Source organism: Heloderma suspectum, chromosome W (assembly GCF_057233095.1).
Source record: "Heloderma suspectum isolate Gila_16-S chromosome W, 16-S_ref, whole genome shotgun sequence".
NCBI classification, from domain to species: Eukaryota; Metazoa; Chordata; class Lepidosauria; order Squamata; family Helodermatidae; genus Heloderma; species Heloderma suspectum.
In genome coordinates, this window is record NC_139475.1 from 60,388,149 (window position 1) to 60,410,286 (window position 22,138).

Consider the following 22,138-nt stretch of genomic DNA (forward strand, 5'->3'; position numbering starts at 1 on the left):
TGTGATGTGTGAATGCGGCTGTGCTAACAAACCATGGTTTGTTAACCATGAACCACCCAGAAAGAGAACCCATGGTTTGTTGTTGGGTTGTGAAGTCTGGGTTATTTAAACCATGGGTTGCCATTACATGTGAAACCAGAACCGTGGGTTGTTGATGGGTTGTTTTGCCAGGCTACAGACATGGTGGGCAAGGGCAGTCAAAAAAACCCAACTGCTCTACATGCCAGTATGACAGTGCCGCAAAGGAATTTGGGATACAGGGAAGGAGCAGTAGAGGAGGAGGGAAACAACCCAGGGATTGAGAAAACAAACCATGGTTTGTTTGATTGTCTGCCAGAAAAACCCTGGCTAGGGCAAGAAACTATGGGTTAAATAAACCATGGTTTAGAATTATGCCGAACCAGGCCAGAAAGTCTTGCTAATCAATTGCAGATCACCCAGAAATCTATGAGTAGATCTAGCTCTTCCTTCTGCCCACCACTAGACTACAGCACACTAGCTAGACAAGCCTTCTCCAAATTGGTGCCCTCCAGATGTATTGGACTGCAACTGCCATTGTTGGCTGGCTGAGCATGACGGGAATTGCAGTCCAACACATCTGGAGGCCGCCAGGTGAGTCCAAAACTTTGGTTGCTGGTGTGGAGATAAGTAAAACGTCTGTAGCAATGTGTAGGAAATGAGGCCAACAGTGTGGACCAGAGAGGAAGACAGTATAGGTGTAGAGGGAAACAGATTATCCAAAAGGATCTCACCCGTGCGGCCCCTGGAGATCTCTTCATGAACTTGGTGATCGACATGCTTCCTGTTGACTTCCGTTTTGCAGAGACGGGAGCAGTTTGTGTTGCTACCCCTGCTGGCAAGTTGCCGTTGTCTTCCTTGGCACCTGAAGGAACCTGTGTGACATAGTTCCACTGGCAGGGGACGGGCAGATTTTCTTGACCATAGCTCTCCAGCACCTTGGGGTGCACGTACCAGCACATCCGGTTCTTGGGTCTCTTCTCGTACACAGAGTTCTCAGAGATTATTTGCTTCAGCCTGGCTTTGGAAGGGACGGAACTCCCCATGTGCACAGGAGTCTGGGCCCGGGAAGTGTTGGGGCTCGCATCCCCACCGTCCAAAGCAGGGACAGAACCGTTGTTGCCTGGTAGCAACCCCATCTGATAGCACTCTTGAAATTCTTGGATGATGACTTTGCTGCTGTTAACATTCCCATGAAGCAGTGGAAGCAGCTGCCCCAAGACTAAAGTGTGATGAAGAACAGTGTTTTAGGCATCAGGAGGTTCTCTCTTACAGATGGAACATGACAAGTCAAATCAGATGAAGATTATTTGGCTGTAAGCCTCAGGAAAGGGGCCCATTTTAGAAAATACACCTAGATAGTGTAGGGATACAGGAAATGGCCCTGTATATGGAGTCAGACTACTGGTGCACCTAGTTCAGTAATGTCTACACCAGGAGTGCAGAACCAAATCTGGCCTTCTGGGGTTCCTCACAAGGCCATGCCACTTGCCCCTGGCTCCATCCCTCACCCTTGGCTCCACCCACTTTCCCCCAACACCATGTTTGGTGGTTTCCCAGCTTTTGTGCAGTTTTTCCCCCATTCTAAATTGTTGAAATGCCTCTCCCGAGGCTTCACTATTGGCAGTGAGAGCTTTAAGTTATAATAGGCTGGATGTTTTGGCAATTTTGGCCCTGCCTACCACTGGAATGCGGCTCCTGAAAGCTTCTCCAAAATGAATCTTGGCCCTTGGCCTGAAAGAGGTTTTGCACCCCTGGTCTACACCATTGTGTCGCAAGCTGTGGGTCCGACATGCTCCTGTGTGGGTCACACATTGAAGGCCTTTTCCCTCTTCCACAAAACTGAACAGCACACCATTCCTATTTTGCGACCCCTTTTAAGAGACAGGCTGGATAGCTCCCTCCATATAAGCAAGGTTTAAAATCTATTCAAATCCACACTATCTGCATTAACATGAAAAAGAGAAACATATTTACTTGCCCAGTGTTAAGCATTTTCTATGGTGTGTGTGTTGGGGGGGGGGGGGGAGTACGACTAGTTTACAAGTGGGTCCCACTTCAAAATCATTCAGGAAGCACAGGCCTACACAGACTGGCCAGGGCTGTCCAGGGTTACAGGTGGGGGCTCTTTCCCAGCCTTAAATGGAGACATTGAAGACTGAACCAGGGACCTTCCGCATGCAAAGAAGAGGCCTGCCACCTAGCTACAGTCCTTCCCCTAAAACTAAAGTAAGATTCCAGTCCTCATGATCCCGAACAAAGGGCTGATGTAAATATGAATGCAACTTAAACACTGAGCGAGACTACTGATCCACCTATTACTAGCCCTGCTCCAACCTAGGTTGCTCCAGATTTTTTTTTTTTACTACAACTCCTATCAGCCCCAACCAGCATGGCTGAAGGTCAGGGGTGATGGGAGTTCTGGTCCAAAGTCTCTGGCTAGGGAAGAACTAGGTTGGGAAAGACTAGTCTACATTGATTGGTAGTGGCTCTCCAGGGTTTCAGACACGGTTTCCCCAGCCGTACGTGGAGATATTGGGGTTGAACCTGAAACATTTTGCATGCAAACACTATGCTCTACCACTCAGCTATGGATGCTTAGTTATCTATTTGCACCTAGTTAGATCTGATCTGGGCTTGATTTATTATTGTTACCCTGTGTTTCTGTGGTTTCCAGAGGTAATCTGACCTGATATAAGCTAGTTTATAGCGATAGCGGTCTGAACTCCTGGGGAGTAAAGGAACATGGTACTGGGCTTGTTAAGAGTGTAAGAAAGCACAGGTCTTCTCTACACATGCATCCTGTGGAAGGACAGAAGACTATACAACCTGAGGTGGTGGTGGTGGTGGGAGGGAGAAGAGGTTCCTTTTTTTAATGCTCCTTCACATAAAAACAAAACTAACACCCTGAAAAGCAGAAGTTTAGTACACCAGAAAGAACAGTTCTAGCCTATTTTGCTCCCTCCTATGCTGGGCTTCTACTTGCAATCTTTTAACTCCCCAGATGTTTTAGTGCCTAAGACAGAGAAGTCTAGAATGCCGCTTCTTTTAACTAAGACAAGGTGCAATCCACCAGGAAGTTCTCCTGCAAAGCCTCCTCGAGATGAACCAATGTAGCGCTTGCTTGACTCCCTGTTCAGTTCAGCGGGGTCTGCATAGCTAATCACACCACACCATCTGTGTCCCGCTCTGATATGCCTGAAGTCATCTTGCCTCACGGGTAAGGTCATCTTTGCTGAAGTTGTTTGTCCCCAGTCCCCCTGAGAAAGCACATCAACATATATATCTCAAAGCAGACAAGCAGCAACTCTGCTCCAATGATCACAGAATCAAGTCCAAATGCTGAGCCGTCGGCCATTCTAAAAAGGTAGGTGAACCCCCTGTAATGCTGCTCCTACAAGCAAGGGTGGATCACGTTTTTCTGTCAAGGCAGCATTACCTCATGGGGAATCTGCCAGGGATCGCACACTGGCTGTGAGCAGGGTCAGAGGCAAAAATGGGTGGGTTGCCCCTTTTCTCTCTATGTCTCAACCACCCACTTTTTTCACTGTCTCTCTTCCTTCCCACTCAGCTGGCTGCCACAGAAGGGAGAGAGCACTCTTGTCAGATGTTTGAACTGATCACATGCAGAGGGCTCCATGAAATTAGGCTGAGGGCCTCAGGTTGCCCCTCCCTGCCCTTCAGCAGGTCTTAGGAATTGTCCTGGGGTGTGTGTGTCTAAGCTCCCTCGTCAATGGCCTTCTGACAGGAGGCAAAACCCTTCCTATTTAAACTTAAACAGACATTTGCCCTACTGAGCCAATTTGTTCTTAGCTGCTTTTACTTTTAACCTGAACTTATCTGGCTTTTGTTTGATTTTATTCTGCTATTGCTTATTATATTATGTGGACTGGTTCTTTTCTAGTGTGGATTTAATTTTTATTAGCAAGCTGCCTTGAGGATATTGTTTTTTTAAAGGGAAAGTCAGGGTTCAAAGAAATAACATACTTGCGATGTATGTAACATACATTACAAGCACACCACGCTCTTGGTTAAAGCCACCCCTGCTCTGTGGAAGAGCCACAGGTGTTTGCCGTTTCAACCCACAGCTCACCTTGCTGGTCTTTTGTTTTCTTTTTGTTGCTTCTCTCTATCTCCTCTTCCTCAGCAGTGCCCGAGTCCAAGACAGAAACCGCGAACTGTTGCAGGAGCCTCAGATCCAGGCTTGTGCCATCACTAGTCTCCGTGCTTTCCCAAATGCAGCCGATTTTCATAGGCTGCAGGATGTGGAACCTCTTCCCCTTGGTAAGCAGCTCATCCCACTCCTTTGCTTTCAGCTTCTGACGAGCTTTCTGGTTCTCAGGGTTGCATTCCTGGAAAAAGAAGGAGAGGATGAGGGTGCCGCTTTCTAGCTTGATGAAGAACAGCCAAATGGTTGGGCATTTAACCAGTCCAATTGGTTGCTGTGGTCATCTCAGGAGGGGGTATGGTTCGAAGTATCAGTAAACTTTGCTGAAATCTAACCCAATTCTGGTGGTCTTATTTTTATTTTTTTTTTACTAAATTGCATGCCAGGAAACTGGCTGTTTTAAGATGCACACATGAACCTAGAAAAGTGGGGTACTCATCAGAGGTAAGACACACACACACATGGTCAACAATGCCTCTGGCTACTATATACAGTGACTACTTCCTCTCTTCAAAGCAGAGAATTCCACTACTTGCAGAGCAGAAGCGAGGGAACACCAGAAACCATGCAGAAACAGTACAGAAGCCAGGTATGCCTTCCCAAATAAGAGGAGGGACTTAACATTTGGTTCATCTGAATACAACTTCCTGGTATAGATTGTAAGTTGGTATAGACTGTAATTGGTTCTTTCTGTCACAGGGACTTGCACATTGCCACCATGTTGAGCAGATCAACATCTGCTACACAGGCAGCCTTTTCCCAGTCTCTTCCCAGGATTAGGAAGGTCCCCTTATTGATCCTGTGTCTTACTTCAGCCACGCCTTCATCCTCTGAGAGGTACCCATGGGGCACAAAGAAGCCATCATCGTCCTCCTCCTCCTCTCCCCCACCTTCATCATCATCCTGAGGTATTTAAACAAACAGACATTTTATACGCTTTGGGAAGGGGGAAGTCCTAAAAAGCCAGATGGGGCGGCTCTTTAAACAGAAGAGCGAGCACTGTCAGACTACATGGGTGGGAAAGGATGCCCTCAGTTCACCAAGATATATTAAGTATGCAAATTCAGCTCTGTGCTAGTCCAAAAGATACCAAGGAGCTGGACCACTCAGCAACACAGATGTAAAAGAACCCCAGTCCTACAGGTCTTCAGGGCTGATGGGACTTGTAGGCCAAAACATCTAGAGAGCCACAAGTTGCCCACTTCTGCTATCGAGTCTATTGCAGCCTTCTGCAACCTGCTGCTCTCTAGGGGTGTTGGGCTAAAATCCCATCAGCTCCAGCCACATGGCCAGTGGTCAGGGATGCTGGGAGTTGTTGTCCAAAACATCTGGAGGGCACCAAGTTGGGGGAAGCTGCTCTAAAGAGCTGGGGTGCCTTCACAATTGTCTCTTCCTGTGGACTTCCTTGTCACAGAGAGGTCTCCAAATATGTACTCCCTTCGTTAGGGAGAAGGAGACAACAGCACAGCCTTACTTACCCCTTCACTATGAGAGAGAGACTCCCCTGGTTCCTCCTCCTCCCACTCTTCATCACTCTCTACTTCATAGTCCAAGCGCTTCTGCAAAGAAAGAAGATAGTTTGGTCCCAAAAATGACACGTTCAGTTGTGTAAAGCAGGGGCGGGGAGACCTCTTCCAGCCCACGGGCTGAATTCCATTTCAGAAAAGCTCTTGGGGAGTCACATTCTGGTGGTGGGTGGAGCTGAAGGGAAAAGGGGCAGGCCAGTAAGTAAGCCCAAGGAGAGACATTTTTATAGGAATCTTAACTATGGGTGCAAGGTGGGTGAGCATCCAAAATCAACACTTTTGATTATCTTGACCCATTTCAGTCTGGGTTTCTTTCTGGTTACGGGACTGAATCAGCCTTGGTTGCCCTGATGGATGACCTTCATTGAGGGAGGGACAGGGGGAGTGCAACCCTGTTAATTCTGCTCAATCTCTCATCGGCTTTTGATACCATTGACCATGGTATCCTCCTGGATCGACTCCGTGGGATGGGTATTGGAGGTACTGTGCTACAGTGGTTCTGGTCCTACCTACGGGGCCGATTTCAGAGAGTAACATTGGGTGACTATTCCTCGGCCCCTTGGCAATTGAGCTATGGGGTGCCGCAGGGTACCATCCTGTCCCCAATGTTGTTTAACATCTATATGAAGCCGCTGGGAGCGGTCATTAGGGGATTTGGAGCTAAATGCCATCAGTATGCTGATGACACGCAGCTCTATCTCCCTGTGACATCTGAATCAGGAGAGGCTGTGCAAGTCCTGAATCAGTGCCTAGACTCAATAATGGGCTGGATGAGGGCTCATAAACTGAAGCTGAATCCTGGCAAGATGGAAGCCCTGTGGGTGAGTAGTTCCCGGGTCTGGGAGATAGGCTCATTGCCTGTTCTGGATGGGGTTGCACTCCCTCTGAAAGATCAGGTCCATAGTCTGGGGGTACTCCTAGATCCATCATGGTTGTTGGAGGCCCAAGTGGTTGAGGCGGCTCAGAGTGCCTTTTACCAGCTTTGGCTGGTTCGCCAGCTACGGCCTCTCCTGGACAGGGATAGCTTGACCACGGTGGTACAGGCATCAGTAACCTCAAGACTGGATTACTGCAATGCGCTCTATGTGGGGCCACCCTTAAGGCTGGTCCGGAAGCTGGAGCTAGTGCAGAATGCAGCAGCTCGGCTATTGTCGGGAGCTGCCCCTTTTCAGTGTGTAACTCCTTTGCTGAGGGAACTGCACTGGCTGCCTATTTGCTACCGGGCCAGGTTTAAGGTATTAGTACTAGTGTACAAAGCCCTAAACAACTTGGGACCAGGATACCTGAGAGAGCGCCTCCTTCCCTACCAACTTGCCCCGTCACTGAGGTCATCAGAGGGCATGTTCCTGGTGGTTCCACATGGACCTATGGCCCGGTTGGAGTCCACCAGGAGAAGAGCCTTCAGTGTGGTGGCCCCCTTCCTGTGGAATTCCCTGCCTTTAGAGGTCAGGCAGGCGCCAACATTGTGTTCCTTCCGGCACCTCCTGAAGACGTTGTTCTTTCAAGAGGCCTTCCTTGCATGACCAGCCGTGGTTTGTTGAACTCCACTTCGTTGGGATTTGTCTTCTTAAAAAAATGTTTTAACTCTTTTAACCATTGTTTTATTCTTTATCATGTTGTTCACCACTCCGAGATCTTCTGATGAGGAGCGGTATATAAATATTGTAAGTAAGTAAGTAAGTAAGTAAGTAAAACACAAAACAAGAGAATAGTCTCAGGATCCTATAAACAATTTCATTGATGAAAAGCCCAAGATGTTTCGGCCTCTTGCCTACAATGTGCCTTATTAACTATTTACAGTAATGTGAAAAAGAAAGTACACCCTCTTTGAGTTCTATGGTTTTACGTATCAGGACATAATAAAAATCATCTGGTCCTTAGCAGGTCTTAAAATTAGGTAAATACAACCTCAGATGAACAACAACACCTGACATATTACACCGTGTCATTATTTATTTTACAGAAATAAAGCCAAAATGGAGAAGCAATGTGTGAAAAACTAAGTACACCCTTACTGCTTCCATAGGTATGAAGAGGCCAAGTAGCAGCCAGGTGCTGCTAATCAAATGCCCTTGATCATCAGCAAGTGTGACCACCCCCATAAAAGCCGAAGTCTTGGGAGTTTGCTGGTCTCGAGCATGCAGGTGTGTGCTAACACAATGCCAAAGAGTAAAGACATCAGCAAGGATCTTAGAGAAGCAACTGTTGCTGCCCATCAATCTGGGAAGGGTTATAAGGCCATTTCCAAACAATTTAAAGTCCATCATTCTACAGTGAGGAAGATTATTCACAAGTGGAAAACATTCAAGACAGTTGCCAATCTTCCCAGGAGTGGACGTCCCAGCAAATTCACCCCAAGGGCAGACCATGCAATGTGCAGAGAAATTGCAAAACATCGAAGAGTTACATCTCAGACTCTACAGGCCTCAGTTAGCATGTTAAATGTTAAAGTTCATGACAGTACAATTATAAAAAGACTGAACAAGTATGGTTTGTTTGGAAGGGTTGCCAGGAGAAAGCCTCTTCTCTCTAAAAAGAACATGGCAGCATGGCTTAGGTTTGCAAAGTTGCATCTGAACAAATCACAAGACTTCTGGAACAAAGTCCTTTGAACAGACAAGACCAAAGTAGAGATGTTTGGCCATAATGCGCAGCGCCACGTTTGGCGAAAACCAAACGCAGCATATCAGCACAAACACCTCATACCCACTGTCAAGCACGGTGGTGGAGGGGTGATGATTTGGGCTTGTTTTGCAGCCACAGGACCTGGGCACTTTGCAGTCGCTGAGTCGACCATGACCTCCTCTGTATACCAAAGTATTCTAGAGTCAAATGTGAGGCCATCTGTCCGACAGCTAAAGCTTGGCCGAAATTGGATCATGCAACAGGACAATGATCCCAAGCACACCAGCAAATCTACAACAGAATGGCTGAAAAAGGAAAGAATCAAGGTGTTGCAATGGCCCAGTCGAAGTCCAGACCTCAACCCGATTGAAATGCTGTGGCGGGACCTTAAGAGAGCTGTGCATAAACAAATGCCCGCAAACCTCAATGGACTGAAGCAATGTTGTAAAGAAGAGTGGGCCAAAATTCCTTCACAACGATGTGAGAGACTGATAAAGTCATACAGAAAACGATTACTTCAAGTTATTGCTGCTAAAGGCGGTTCTGCAAGCTACTGAATCATAAGGTGTACTTAGTTTTTCACACATGGCTTCTCCATGTTGGCTTTATTTCTGTAAAATAAATAATGACACGGTGTAATATGTCACGTGTTGTTGTTCATCTGAAGTTGTATTTACCTAATTTAAGACCTGCTAAGGACCAGATGATTTTTATTATGTCCTGATACGTAAAACCATAGAACTCAAAGAGGGTGTACTTTCTTTTTCACGAGACTGTATGTTAAGTACTGAAATTGTTTTAATGTTCAAATGCATGCACAGGCCCTGCTTGCAATGTGCTCTTCTAATTGTTAAAAAGATATATATATATTTCTGTGTTGTCTCATTTATGTTCTATATATGTATTGTTACAGCCGTTTGAAGAAGGCCTAACAAAATAACAGGAGGCCGAAACATGTTGGGCTTCTCATCAATAAAATCGTTTATAGCATCCTGAAACTATTCTCTCCTTCTGTGTTGCTCTTAACTACAGGGCAGCCTTCCCCAACCTGGGGTTCTCTAGAACTTTTAGAATAGGGGAAAAACTGCATAAGCCAGGAAACCAAATGACTGGTGGTTGGGGGAAAGGGAACTCCGCATATGGGGAACTCCGGAGGGCCAGATTTGGTCCCTGGGCCCAAGGTTACCCACCCCTGATGTAAAGGCTACTGGAGAAGTAGCAAGAGGCTAGACAGTTGAAGCATACACAGCTAAGAGAAAAAGGGGACATAGGAAGCTGGGAGACAATTTGTCCATCTAACCCAGTATTGTCTCCCTTAACTGGCAGTAAACTTAACTCCCTCTCCAGCAGATGTATTTGCTGCTACCTCACCCTTTTAACTGGAGATGCTGGGGATTGAACCTGGGGCCTTCTGCCATGTGCTCCAACACTGAGCAATGGTCTCTCCTTACTGTTTGCCAACTTGGTGTCTCCTCTCTTTCGAGACGAATTTGTCAGCCACTGCCTGCTAGTTTACTTCTGGAACGGAGGCACAGAGACGATACAACATCTTCGGATTACCTCATCTTTCAACCAAGGGTTTCTCGGGCTTATCGTCGAGGATTTCTTGTTCCACGTGCCCCAGTAGGCAGGCCGGTGATTCTCGCAGAATTGAAGGAGTTTCATCCTACCAAACATCTTCCTTTCTGGCACGCCTCCTGCTTGGCTGCTACCAACAATGACCACATCACTGTGGAACAAAAATGCTGTGCTCAGTCATTGCTGCTGCTCACCAGGGTTCCACGACAGCAAGACAAAGACCTCTGGCACATCACCGGAGTCATGAAAGGCGCCCTCCCTGCTTTCAATTAAAAAAAGGGTCCTAAATCCTACAATGGCAACGCTGGGCTATGAAGAAAAGGTTTTGTCCCCCACAAAGACCTTCAATTAAAGCTAAGCCAACCAGAGTTATGAGGTAGTGAAAGCAAACGCAGGAGAAACTTCAGGAAACTGTGTCCTGTGGTCTTGATGAGGCAAACTCATGCCAGATGAAAGAGGTGGAGAGGGGGAGGTGGCAAGAGAGAATAAACCAAGGCCTTTCTACATTACAGGACACTCAAAATACTGGGCACCCCAGAGGGGTTTTTTGAGGAGGACGACCATGGATTAATACATCACAATGCAGTGTCTCCTGCACAGAGGAAAGTTAACAAGGAGAACACAGTTCCTTTCTTGGTGGTTGGTACAAGCTGGGCCTTAAATCTGAGCGACAGGTTTTCAACACCAGAGCATGTATCTGAAGCAGTAAATGAAGGCCAGTACTTCTGAGCATAAGCAGAGGGGTATTTCCACCAGCACTGAGTAACACTCGCCCAAAACACAAACATCTGGGAAAGCTTCAAGCAAACTTGAATGCAGCACTTTCTTTTGCGGGGGAAAAGTTATGCACTGAACTTATGCACTGCAGCCCTACTGGATTAGACTGTCAGGAGCGCCCTAGCGGCCTCTTTTAGTAGACTCCAATAGCCAACTCAAGACACAGACGAAAGGATTCTTTTCAAGGCTTTAATCCTTTTACGACTTAATGACTCTTTCAGATGCTAATCACCAGCGACTAAGCAAGGAACAGCAGAGTGGCCTATGCGCGGAGTAGGCAGTTGATCCCCGTTTGAAGGAGAGTCACTTGAAGACCCTGAACTTATGGGCTAGGGAGAGATCCTCCCTCTTTCCCTGGGGTCCACAGGAGGCAGCCGTTGCTTGCGCGCTGAACGGGTGCTACGCCTCCTTTCCGCGCCCTCCATCGCTCGTCACTCTCTGCGTCTGCGTCGAGCAAGCCCCGTTCCCGCACTTTCTCGCTGCCAGGGTCACTCTCTCTCCCATGAATGCCGGCAGGAGGAATCTCTGCCAGCTGCTGTGCCTGTGAGGGATGAGCCAGCTCCTCTCCCACGGATTGCTGATCCTCCTCAGAATCAGAACTGCTCTGGGGTTCTATCGGCTCAGTTTCCACCCTGACATAGACCAAGATGAGTCCATTTAGTACAGGAACCTGTTTCTCACAGTGGCTGGGCAGACACCCCTTGGGAAGCCCACAAAAAGGACAGGAGGTCAACATAACTCTCCCATTCTCCCCCTGCAGCCACTGGTTTTCAGAGGTACACGCAAGTTCTATTTAGCCATCTTGGTGGACCTATTTGTCACCAGGTCCACCATTAGAAAACACCAAAACAATTTTCTTCATCAAAATAGCCCTCTCACTGAGGGTATATAGCCGCCTTCCCCAACACAGTGCCCTCCAAATGTATTGGACTACAATTCCCAGAATCCCCCAGCCAGCACGGCCAACATTCAAGGAGAGCCCCAGGTTGGGGAAGGCTATTTAGTGTACATTCCGATTTTAAGAAAAACATCCATTGCAATAAGATACAAACTTATTTTATAACTAATTTCCATGAATGCCACCTCAACCTAACCCTAACCAGATTAACGTAAGAAGAGCCCTACTGGATCATGACAAAGGCCTCTCTAGTCCAGCATCTTCTTTCCCCACAGTGGCCAAGCAGAAGCCCCAAAGGGAAACCTTCAAGCAGGACAGGAGAACAGCAGCAGCCTCCCACTCATGTTCCCTCGCAACTGGTACTCAGAGGTAGACTCCCCCTGAAATTGGAAGCTTTATTCAACTACCATGGCTAATAGACCTCCCCTCTTCTGTAAATCCCTCTAATCCGGTTTTAAAGCCATCCAAGTTGGGGCCATTCACCAGAACTCGTAGCAGCAAATTCCACAGTTACAACTATGCACTGTGTGAAGAAGTCCTTGCTTTTATCCCACCACTCAGCTTCATGGGATGACCTCATTGGTTTCTAGTATTATGAGAATGCTATTCACCTTCTCCTTGGCATGCATAGTTTTATAAACCTCTATCATGTTGCCCACCGCTTAGTAGCCTTTTTCCTAAACTAAAAGTTACCCAAACATTATAGCCTTTCCTCATAGGAAAGGTGTTCCAGCCCCCCCCCTCCCCCCGGATCATTTTAGTTGCCTCTTTCCTTCTCCAGCTCTACAAAATCCATGGGTAGCACTATGTTCTAAGGACCCCAAGAAGTCTGTGTCACATAGAGTGAAAGAAATGGCATTGAAGATGAGGCACAGCTATTTTACTGTAATGTGAACCCTAGTTGTTGGAGGTGTGGAGCCACCAGAAGCACCTACCTGCATATATGGTGGGGTTGCCCACTGGTGGAAAGGTTTTGGGTCCAGGTCTTTGCCAGTGAGGTCACACAACAAGATATACAGTCAGGGCCAGAAATATTGGAACAAGGATAACTGTTTTGGCAGTTGGCCTCTGTACACCACCACATTGAAGTTGAAAGGAAACACACCCAGATGGGAGTGAAGTCAGGACTTCCAGCTGTAATTCAAGGGGTTTGGCAAAAGTGGGGCACTAGCCATTCAGGAAGGACAGCCAGTGGCATGCACACACCCCCATCGTTGGTGGCTCATAAGTAACGGAACAAACCAACATCATTTCAAACTTAAGGGTCGCCTTTAATACCTGGACGAAAATCCTTCGCAGTCAATGACCGCCTGAAGTCTGGAACCCATGGACATGATCCAATGCTGTGTTTCCTCCCTCGAGATGCTTTGCCAGGTCTTCACTGCAGCTGCCTTCAGCTGCTGCTTGTTTGTGGGTCTTTCTGCCTTCAGTCTTGTCTTCAGTAAGTGAAAAGCATGCTCTATTGGGTGGAGATTGTCAGGGTGGACACTGAGCCCATAGAATCCCAGAGTAGTTCTGATTCTGAGGAAGAGAAGCGCGCTCATCCTTCCCAGGGCAAACAGCTGACAGAGATTCCTCCCACCGGCATTCCTAGCTTAGATAGCAGTCCTGACAGAGCGCGGGAAGCAGACTTGATGGACGCGTGATGCCAACGCAGAGAGCGGCGCCAAATGGAGGGCGCGGAAAGGAGGCGTAGCAAACAACGGTTGCGCCCAGAAGATCCAAGGGAAAAGGGGAGGGACTCTCCCTAGCCCTTACGTTCAGGGTCTGCCAGGGATTCCCTTTCAAACGGGGACCAACTGTTCCAACTTAAGACATAGGTACTCTGCTGCTCATATCTAGTTGCTAACAGTAGAGTTGTTAAGTTGTAAAAGAGGAATAAAGCTTTGAAAAGAATCCCTTTGTCTGTGTCTGGACTTGGCTACTGGATTAGACTGAGAGAGGCCTCCAAGGAGCCCTTGACAGCGATCAGGTGACTGACTTGGCCATGGAAGAACATCCCACTTCTTTGCCTGGAGAAACTCTTGGGTACCTTTTGCTGTATGTTTTGGGTCATTATCCATCTGCAATATGAAGTGGCGTCCTATCAGTTTGGCAGCATTCGGCTGAATCTGAGCAGAAAGTACAGCCCTATACACTTCAGAATTCGTCCTGCTACTTTTCTCAGCAGTCAGGTCATCAATAAACACCAGTAGTCCGGTTCCATTAGCAGCCATACATGCCCAGGCCATAACACTGCCTCCACCATGCTTGACAGATGATGTGGTATGCTTTGGATCATGCGCTGTTCCTTTCCTTCTCCATACTTTTCTCTTCCCATCATTCTGGTACAAGTTAATCTTGGTTTCATCAGTCCAAAGAATCTTATTCCAGAACTGGGCAGGCTTTTGTAGGTGTTTGCTGGCAAAGGCTAACCTGACCTTTCGGTTCTTGAGCGTTACCAGTGGTTTGCACCTTGTTGTGAAGCCTCTGTATTCACATTCATAAAGCCGTCTCTTGACTGTAGATGTTGACGGTGACATGCCTACCTCCTCAAGAGCGTTCTTGACCTGGCTAGATGTTGTGAAAGGGTTCCTCTTCACCATGAGTAGAATTCTGCGGTCATCCGCTTTAGTTGTCTTCCGTGGTCTTCCAGGCCTTTTGCTGTTGCTGAGTTTGCCAGTTAATTCCTTCTTTTTCAGGATGTTCCACACTGTTGTGTTGGCCACTCCCACTGTTTCTGGTATCTCTCTGATGGGTTTATTTTGTTTCCTCAGCCTAATGATGGCCTCCTTCACTCGCATGGACACCTCTTTGGGCCTCATGTTGGGCGTTCCAGTGAACAGCCACCAAATGCAAATGTAACACTCAGAACCACCTCCAGGCCTTTCATCTGCTCGATTGGTCATGGGCCACCCAGGAAACAGGCCACCCCTGGCCATGCAGCTGCTTGCCAGCCATTCGTTCCATTACTTATGAGCCACCAAGGATGGGGGTGTGTGTATGCCACTGGCTGTACTTCCCGAATGGTTGGTGCCCCACTTTTGCCAAACTCCTTGAATTACAGCTGGAAGTCCTGACTTCGCTCCCATCTGGGTGTGTTTCCTTTCAACTTCAATGTGGTGGTGTACAGAGGGCAACTGCCAAAACAGTTATCCTTGTTCCAATATTTCTGGCCCTGACTATAATTCTATCTGAAAAACTGGGACTGCTATCTCTTTGTATGGACTCTAATACTCAGATAAGACATAAAGAGCACCTGATGTTTTTCTGAACAGCAGCCAGGTTGGTCATAGCTGCTAACTGGAAATCAGCAAATGCACTTTCTCTTATCCTACTGAAACAGAAAATTTGGGACTTCACACTAATGGAGAAACTCACTAAACATATTAAGGTACAAAGAGACCAAGTAAAAATTAACACTTTTCATGGAATATGGTATCCATTTATTGAATTCTCTAATATTGAGAAGGATTCAAGACAACCTCCTAAGACACATGGGACTCTATAGCGTGATCTATTAGTGTGATAAGTGGTATCTTTTATCAGATAATCTTGCTTGTACCAAATACAGTTCCTGAGTGATCAGAAAGACTGCAAAGAAATTGATTCATCTGTGGTGTATTTGGATTTGTTACTGTTCATTGTTACTTTGAAAAATTTTGATGGGGCATCAAAATTTTGATGGGACAGCCAGATCAGGCTCAAGTTATCTGCTAATGTAGGCCATCATATGTTTTGGAAGGTTATTTAGCACAGGCAAGTAACTGCCTGCCCACCTCCTCATCCCAAGGGAAGCGACTAACCTGTTGACGTTGTCATCACCGTGGCCATAATCAAGGGTGGGCCCAGATTTACAAGGCTCTTGGCTCTTCAGTTCTTCCAGAAGGGAAGCGCCACTGTCCTGAGCTTGCAGGAGCCAGTCGAGCTGATCCAAAAGGTCCTGATTGACAGAGACGCGGCAGAGTGGGGCAAGGACCATGTTCTCCTTGATTTCAAAGGGAGCAAACTTCCCGCACCAGCCAGCGAGAGTCTGAAATCAAGTGGAAGAATTTTATATGAGTTCTTGGTGGCTTTTCAGCTTGCCATCAACCTAACACAGGGATGGGGAACCTATTTCAGCCAAAGGGCTGACCTCAGTTTCAGAGAAGCTCTCTCAGGGACTGCATTCCAGCAATGGGTGGGGTTGAAGGCAAAGGAGCCAGGGTCAAAATACATTTTTTTTTAAAAAATATCAGCATATTATAGCTTAAGGGCACAATCCTATCGATTGCACCCTTGCTGCTGAGAAGCTTCTGAACTTGGAGACTTCTGAGTTTCCTATACCCTGCGAGGCTGAAGCAGGTCAGGAGGAACAGTAGAGGTGACCTTTTTGTAGGGTGCAGTTTCTACTGCCAGTGATAGGAGCTTGAAAACTTTTTTGACTCTAGATGCATTACAACATGTAGAATGACTGCAAATTTTTAAAATGTCAATCCGTAGCACAACCCTCATGTGCCAAATTTGGCTGGTTTAGCATGGAATGACCCAAATGGTGCTCCTGCTCCTCCTTCTCTAGCTAGGGCCAGCACTTGCTTCTCCATTCGGATACCAATTCCTGCCTTTGTTTATCTTGGAGGGGGGAGAGAGAACCAACGAACCATATTGCTTCTGGGGCTTGGATTGCCTCCTGGACCCTGCCCCCCACCATGGGCTGGATTATGTCATTGGGTTCCCAGCCAAAGTGCTGGGCAAGGAGCTGGCTTTGGTCCTCCTTTGTCTTCCCTGCGCAGGGAAGGAGGAGGAGTGAAGCACACTCAGCCGGCTCCTCAAAGCACTGGTTGAGTGCGAAGCAACAGCATGTTCAGTCACTCTTCCGCCCCTCTCCCTTCTGAGGAGGTGAAGTGGCCGGGCTGGGCCTTCGCCTAATCTCGCCCCATCCCTGGTCTATCCCCTGCCTCACAGTGCCATCTGAAAGAGGTTGCTTCACATTCTACACGGCAGGGTCAGTTCTGGCTTCTGACCAATTGCAGCTTCCACAACTGGAGAAAGGAACCCTGTCAACGACCCCATCAGTTGTCAAAGGCACACAAAGGCTGAATAGCTTCTCCAGGTATTTACGTGACTCCCTTCCTACAGAGGTCCTCTACAGCACTAGCTGCTTGATCATATTTTGGAATCGGTGCAAGACTTTGGCTTCTTGTGATGATGGGCAATGCAAACTTAAAATGCTTCAACTTGAAAATAAAGAACACACATTCCAAGTGATATGTCTACTGTAGGGTTCTCTGCTCAATAAGGAATGAGGCTGGAGGTTGATGTTGAGTTAAACACTCCTTTATTCATGCATGAAGGTTGATCGCTAGCAGGTGAGAACAACAACCTTCCTCTAACATATACTTATACTTGAGATATGACACAGCCCCTGGGCTAATCACAGTATAGCCTAATGGTCAGTCATAATACAGCATATGTCATTCATTACTCAAGATTATTCTTTATCACATCACGATTCTTAAATTAGTATAGATTTTAAAAAGCTCACAGCAACCGCTTCTTAGTAAATAGCATGGGACCTAACCGGAAGAAGAGGAAACATCTGGCACATTACTCAAGCTCACAGAGCACCCTTACCAAGTTCCCTTTGAGGCCTAGAGGCCTTGACCCCCGATTCAGGCCAAGGTGAACCAGACCAAAAATGCTTTTCTTAGGATAATCAAATCCTGTTAATACCTTGGGATAATCAAAAATCATCTCACTACCTATGTACATTCCAGTTTATTTATTTAGTTTAGTGCTAGTCATCTTGAGCTTGAAGGGCAAGCTATAGGATGTTACCTTGGAAAACCTGCCTTGGATTTAAACGTTACTGAAGGACACACACACACACACACACACCCATGTAATATGCAAAAAACTCACCTTTGGAACAGGCTGGGACTTTGGTTTTTGGAAGAACCTGGTGATTTCTGCCTTCTCTGCTTTAATGCGCTAGAATCAGAAAATTGAAGCATGGACAAAATTAAATGCAGCGCTTTTGTTTTTAAGAGCATTTTTGTAAAAGAATTCTCCACCTCCACCACCCCGAATAATTACACCACTTCAAATAATAGCTCCAAGCTCCAAACCAATCACGTACTTATAAAGCACCTGAAGTTTTCTAAGCACTGTACAGATATTAAAAGACAAGACAGTCCCTGCCTACAGGCACATAATTTAACAGACACCACACAAGAGGAAAGAGGAGGGACGAGGAAAGCAAGCACTGGAGCAGATGCTCCTTCTTTGGCCAATAGATGGGGCCAGGTTGGTCTTCCCCTTGCTGTGATGTACTTCCTGGGAAGCAGGGGATGCATCCTTCTAAGAAGCAGAGATGATGTCAGAGGCCAGAGTACACTTCCTTTCAGCCATGAGGCTCCAGACAGAGCAGGGAAGTGCAGCAAGCATTACCTTCTCTTCCTCTTTCAACCGTTTCTCCTCTTCTTTCTTCCTTTTCTCTTCTAACTTTGCCCTTTACAAATAAAAGCCCACTTTCAGGGTGAGGAAAAAGAAAGCCACACACACACAAATAATATTCAAGTACAAATAACAAACCCACCAGACTGGTGAAACAGGCAGCCACATGTAGTTTCAACAGGAAGAGTCAACAAGAAATGTCAATGGGAATCTTCTCAAAAGGTTGCTAGTCTCTAATGCAGTCTTAGTGGTAATTAAGGGCAGGCATGCTGGATCAGACCAAAGACCCATCTAGTACATCATCCTCTTTCCAACAGTGGCCAAACAGATGCAACAGGAAGCCCACAGGGAGGTTATGAAGGGAACAGTGCTACGCTTTAAAAAAAAAAAAAAGTAGGGGGAGGGTTAAAGGCCACCATTCTTTGTGAATGCGGGATGTGTGTGTGCATCATAGAGACTCTGGAAGAGTTCTTAGCAAGAGACTGATGTGACAGACAGGATAGGGAAACACCTATCTAAAAGTGGAAAAGGAGCCAGTGTGGTATAGCGGTTAGAGTGGTGGATTAGGACTCAGGAGACCTGAGTTTTAACCCCCACTTGGTCATGAAGCTCACTGGGTGACTTGGGCCCAGTCACTAACTCTCAGCTTAGCCTACCTCAGAGGGATGTTGTGAGGATTAAATGGAGAGGAGGAGAAGGATCGTGTAGCCACCTGGGACTCCTTGCAGGTAAAGGCAAGATATAAATGCAACTAATTAAGACTGCTTCCTCAAAACAGACTTCTCCCTCCTTTTGACTCTCATGCCTTACCCAAGCCTTACGGACAACCTTCTCCAACCTGGAGCCCTCCATGTCTTGGAATACAAATCCCATCATCCCCCAGCCACCATGGCCATACTGGCTGTGGGAGTGATGGGAGTTGCTGTCCAAGGTATCTGCAGGGCACCAGGCTGGGGAAGGCTGCTTTAGAGCGCGAGTCCAGGACCAGGGCATATGGGGTCAGCTGAGTCAGGACCAGGGCACTGACAAATTTGAGTGGCCAAGGATCTTTGGTCAGCAGGACACCTGTGATAAGGCAGGGTCAGGATACATCTTAGAAAACAAACAAACCTAGATAACGGGATACAAAGCTACCTCTAACCCTACCAACAGAATACAGAGGAATTAAGACTACCTTCAGGAGTCACCACAGAACACATCAAGGAAGACACCAAGTTCGAGACAAACCAAAAGCTGTGCCAATTTGAATACAGGTCTTACAGAGACCAACTTACTCCAGAGCTTCCTGCCTCTCCCTCCGTTTCTCTTCCTTCATGCGCAGCTTTTCAGCCTTCTCTTTCTCCTTCTTCTCCCTCTTTTCCTTCTCCTTCAGTTCCTTCTCCTCTTCTTTCTTCCTCTTCGCCTCCTCCCGGGCACGTTCTTTTGCGGCCTTCAGCCTCTCTTTCTCCTCCCGTTCAGCCTGCTGCTTCTGAAGTTTGTCAGTGCGTTCTTGATCATGGGTTGCCAACCCCCCCCCCCCCAAACAGTTCATTAAGCAACTCTCTACAGCAGGGGAGCAGAACCTCTTTCAGCCCAAGAGCTGAATTTCATTTCAGAGAAGCTCTTGAGGCTGCATTCCAGTGATGGGTGGGGCCAAAGCCAAAATTCCAAAAATACCAGCATATTGTAGCTTAAAGCTCTTACAGCCAATCACTAAGCCTTCAGAGAGGCATTTCAGCCTTTTAGCATGGGGACAAAATGCACAAAAGCCGGGAAACCACTAAACAATCAGTGGTCAGGAGAAAGGGGCGCGGCGACCTGGGAACCACAGAGGACTGTATTTGGCCCCCAAGCCTGAAGTTTGGTACTTCTGCTCTACACGTTAATGCCCCACAAGAGCCAAGTACTGCCCAATCATAGGCTGAGGCCATCACTCAGTGATAGAACACATGCTTTGCAGACATGAGGTTCAACCCATGGCTTAACTAAAAAAGAATAATGCCCAAGACCTTGGAAAGGCACTACTACTAGTAGAGACCGCTGTGCTAGATGGGCCAATTGTCTATCTGTGGTCCCCAACCTTTTGGGGTTGGTGGACACATTTGGAATTATGAGTATGTGGACGCTCTCACAAAATGGCTGCCAGGGGGACTTGCTTGTTTCCAAAATGACTGTCATGGTGGGCGTGACCAGTCACAAAGCACTCATTTCCCAGAAGCCAAACTGGTGAGGCTGAAAGAAAAGTACCTTGCCCAAGAACCGAAGGACAGGGCAGAGGTAGGGTCTGAGCTCCAAAACACAAAACCAGGCTATGGAAACATGGCATTGGAGGACAGCACTTCGCTTTGCAGCAAGCCAGCCTCCTAGTTTTATTTTTTTTAAATCCTAAGAAATAAAATAAAAATCAGGAGGGGAAGGGAGCCTGGTGGGTGCTAGGAGAGGTGAACACAGGCACCACGCTGGAGACCCAAGGTCTAAATTGGTATAGGACAGCTTCTTATATTAACCAGCAACAAGGTCCCTGACCAGTAGCTAGCATTGACCAAGGGCCACCATGACAAGTGAACAGCATGTGGAGGGCCAACTGTGCCCCCATAGGCTGTTGCCAAACCTCTTGAGAGAGATGCTGCTCATCCAAACCCCTCTCTCGCTTCTTTGGCTGGCAACAGGGCCCCCCAGTAGCACTACTAAGGGGTGGAATTTTGCCTAGGGCTCACAGATGGCTGACCTATATAACCTACATCTGAGATGTTGGGGACAGGAAATAACTGCATGAGTAACTCCTTAGATAAGCTATTACTTCACTTAACTATATATCTTTTCATGCAAATCACCAAAGGAGGATTAGAAAGGACTGGGACTCCATTTAGACTAGGACTTGCTACTGCAAGGCCATCGACAATACCCCACCCCCACTCTGATTCCATGAAGTGCACCACTAAAAACAAGGAACCAATACAACTCTGCAAGAAGTCCCTGCAGAATGAATTGCAACAGATGGCTCCAGCAAATCAGACAGAAGCCACACACAGCAGGGAAGAAGCACATACAGGCTGAGAGATGATCAGGGGGAAAAGGTTTCTTCCGAACCCCAAATACAGAGATAACTCAGCCTGTTATTTATTTATTCAAAGTATTTTTATCCCACTCCTCAGCCAAAAAGGCTCCCAGACCACCTTACAATCAATCAGTTAAACAATACAGTCCCTGCCCACAGGTTTACAGTCTAAAACGACGCAGCACACAAGGAAAAAGGGATGGGGAAGAGGGGAAAAAACCTCGCCCACTGAAAGCCAGTTTATACAAGCCAGAAAAGTGCCAAGGCCTTTTCTGGGCTGTACCACTTGAGGCTGCAGGTTGGCCATGTGTGTCCTCCCGGGGTCCCATGCCTGAATGTAAAGAGCTCCCCGCCCACACATAGGGAACCTAGCATGTCAAAGAAGAGGGGTTCAGCCTGCCTTTCTCTCTGACATGCTATTTAAATTGTACAACATTTCTCTCCCCCTGCCCCAAATGGGGGAACATTAGAACATGCAATCTTCCATTTGGGATAGGCCAAAAAAAGCTACAGCACTTGATGCTGCCAGTTAGATAAACTGGTCCTAAACCTTCCTTTGGTTCCCAAGGAACCAAAATCTCAGCTGCTGGAAAACAAAACAGCACCTCATTGCAGACAGAGGAGAAAAAAAGGGAGGAAGCGAGATAAGAAGGGAGGTGGTCAAGATACAGGAGGGGAAAAAGGGCAAGACAGGTTAAGCAAGTTAACCCTTTATTTACCAGAAAGAGGATTAGTCAGCAAGGACAGAGAAATTGTAACTATCACCTCCCACTGGCCCAAGCAATTAACAAGCATTGTTGCCCATTTCTAACACGGTTGATTTTCTCTCATAGAAGTTGAAACTGGTCTCTAGGAAGCAGCTTAGTGAGAGTAACTGCAGTCATCTCATCCGTTGGACAGTACTTCAGCTCAGTAAGCCCTCTCGCATACAGATCTCTCGATATATGGCATTTGACATCGATGTACTTGGTACATGCATTCATTTTCTCTGTTTGAGAGATCTTTATGCAGCTCTGACTTATACTGGTGTTGGCTTATCTATTCCAACATCTTTCAGCAACGTATACTACCATTCTGTTTCTTTGCACGCACGTGCA

The 22,138-nt window shown here is 47.0% G+C and overlaps 1 protein-coding gene across 4 annotated transcripts in view; it reads right to left on the reverse strand.

Annotated features, from left to right (window-relative positions):
• Positions 1-22,138, reverse strand: part of LOC146334072 (chromatin assembly factor 1 subunit A-like) — a 70,386-nt gene that overhangs the window by 4,119 nt on the left and 44,129 nt on the right. For 3 of the 4 annotated variants that reach the window (XM_084825166.1, XM_084825165.1, XM_084825164.1), the window contains exons 5-13: positions 19,279-19,472; positions 17,999-18,059; positions 17,471-17,539; positions 15,376-15,602; positions 9,898-10,066; positions 5,665-5,745; positions 4,997-5,089; positions 4,112-4,370; positions 753-1,240 (exon numbers count right to left, since the gene is read on the reverse strand). In XM_084825166.1, coding sequence (XP_084681292.1) covers positions 753-1,240; positions 4,112-4,370; positions 4,997-5,089; positions 5,665-5,745; positions 9,898-10,066; positions 15,376-15,602; positions 17,471-17,539; positions 17,999-18,059; positions 19,279-19,472 — 1,641 coding nt within the window. The remainder of the gene's footprint in view (positions 1-752; positions 1,241-4,111; positions 4,371-4,996; positions 5,090-5,664; positions 5,746-9,897; positions 10,067-15,375; positions 15,603-17,470; positions 17,540-17,998; positions 18,060-19,278; positions 19,473-22,138) is intronic. The other variant, XM_084825167.1, reaches the window with a different exon arrangement.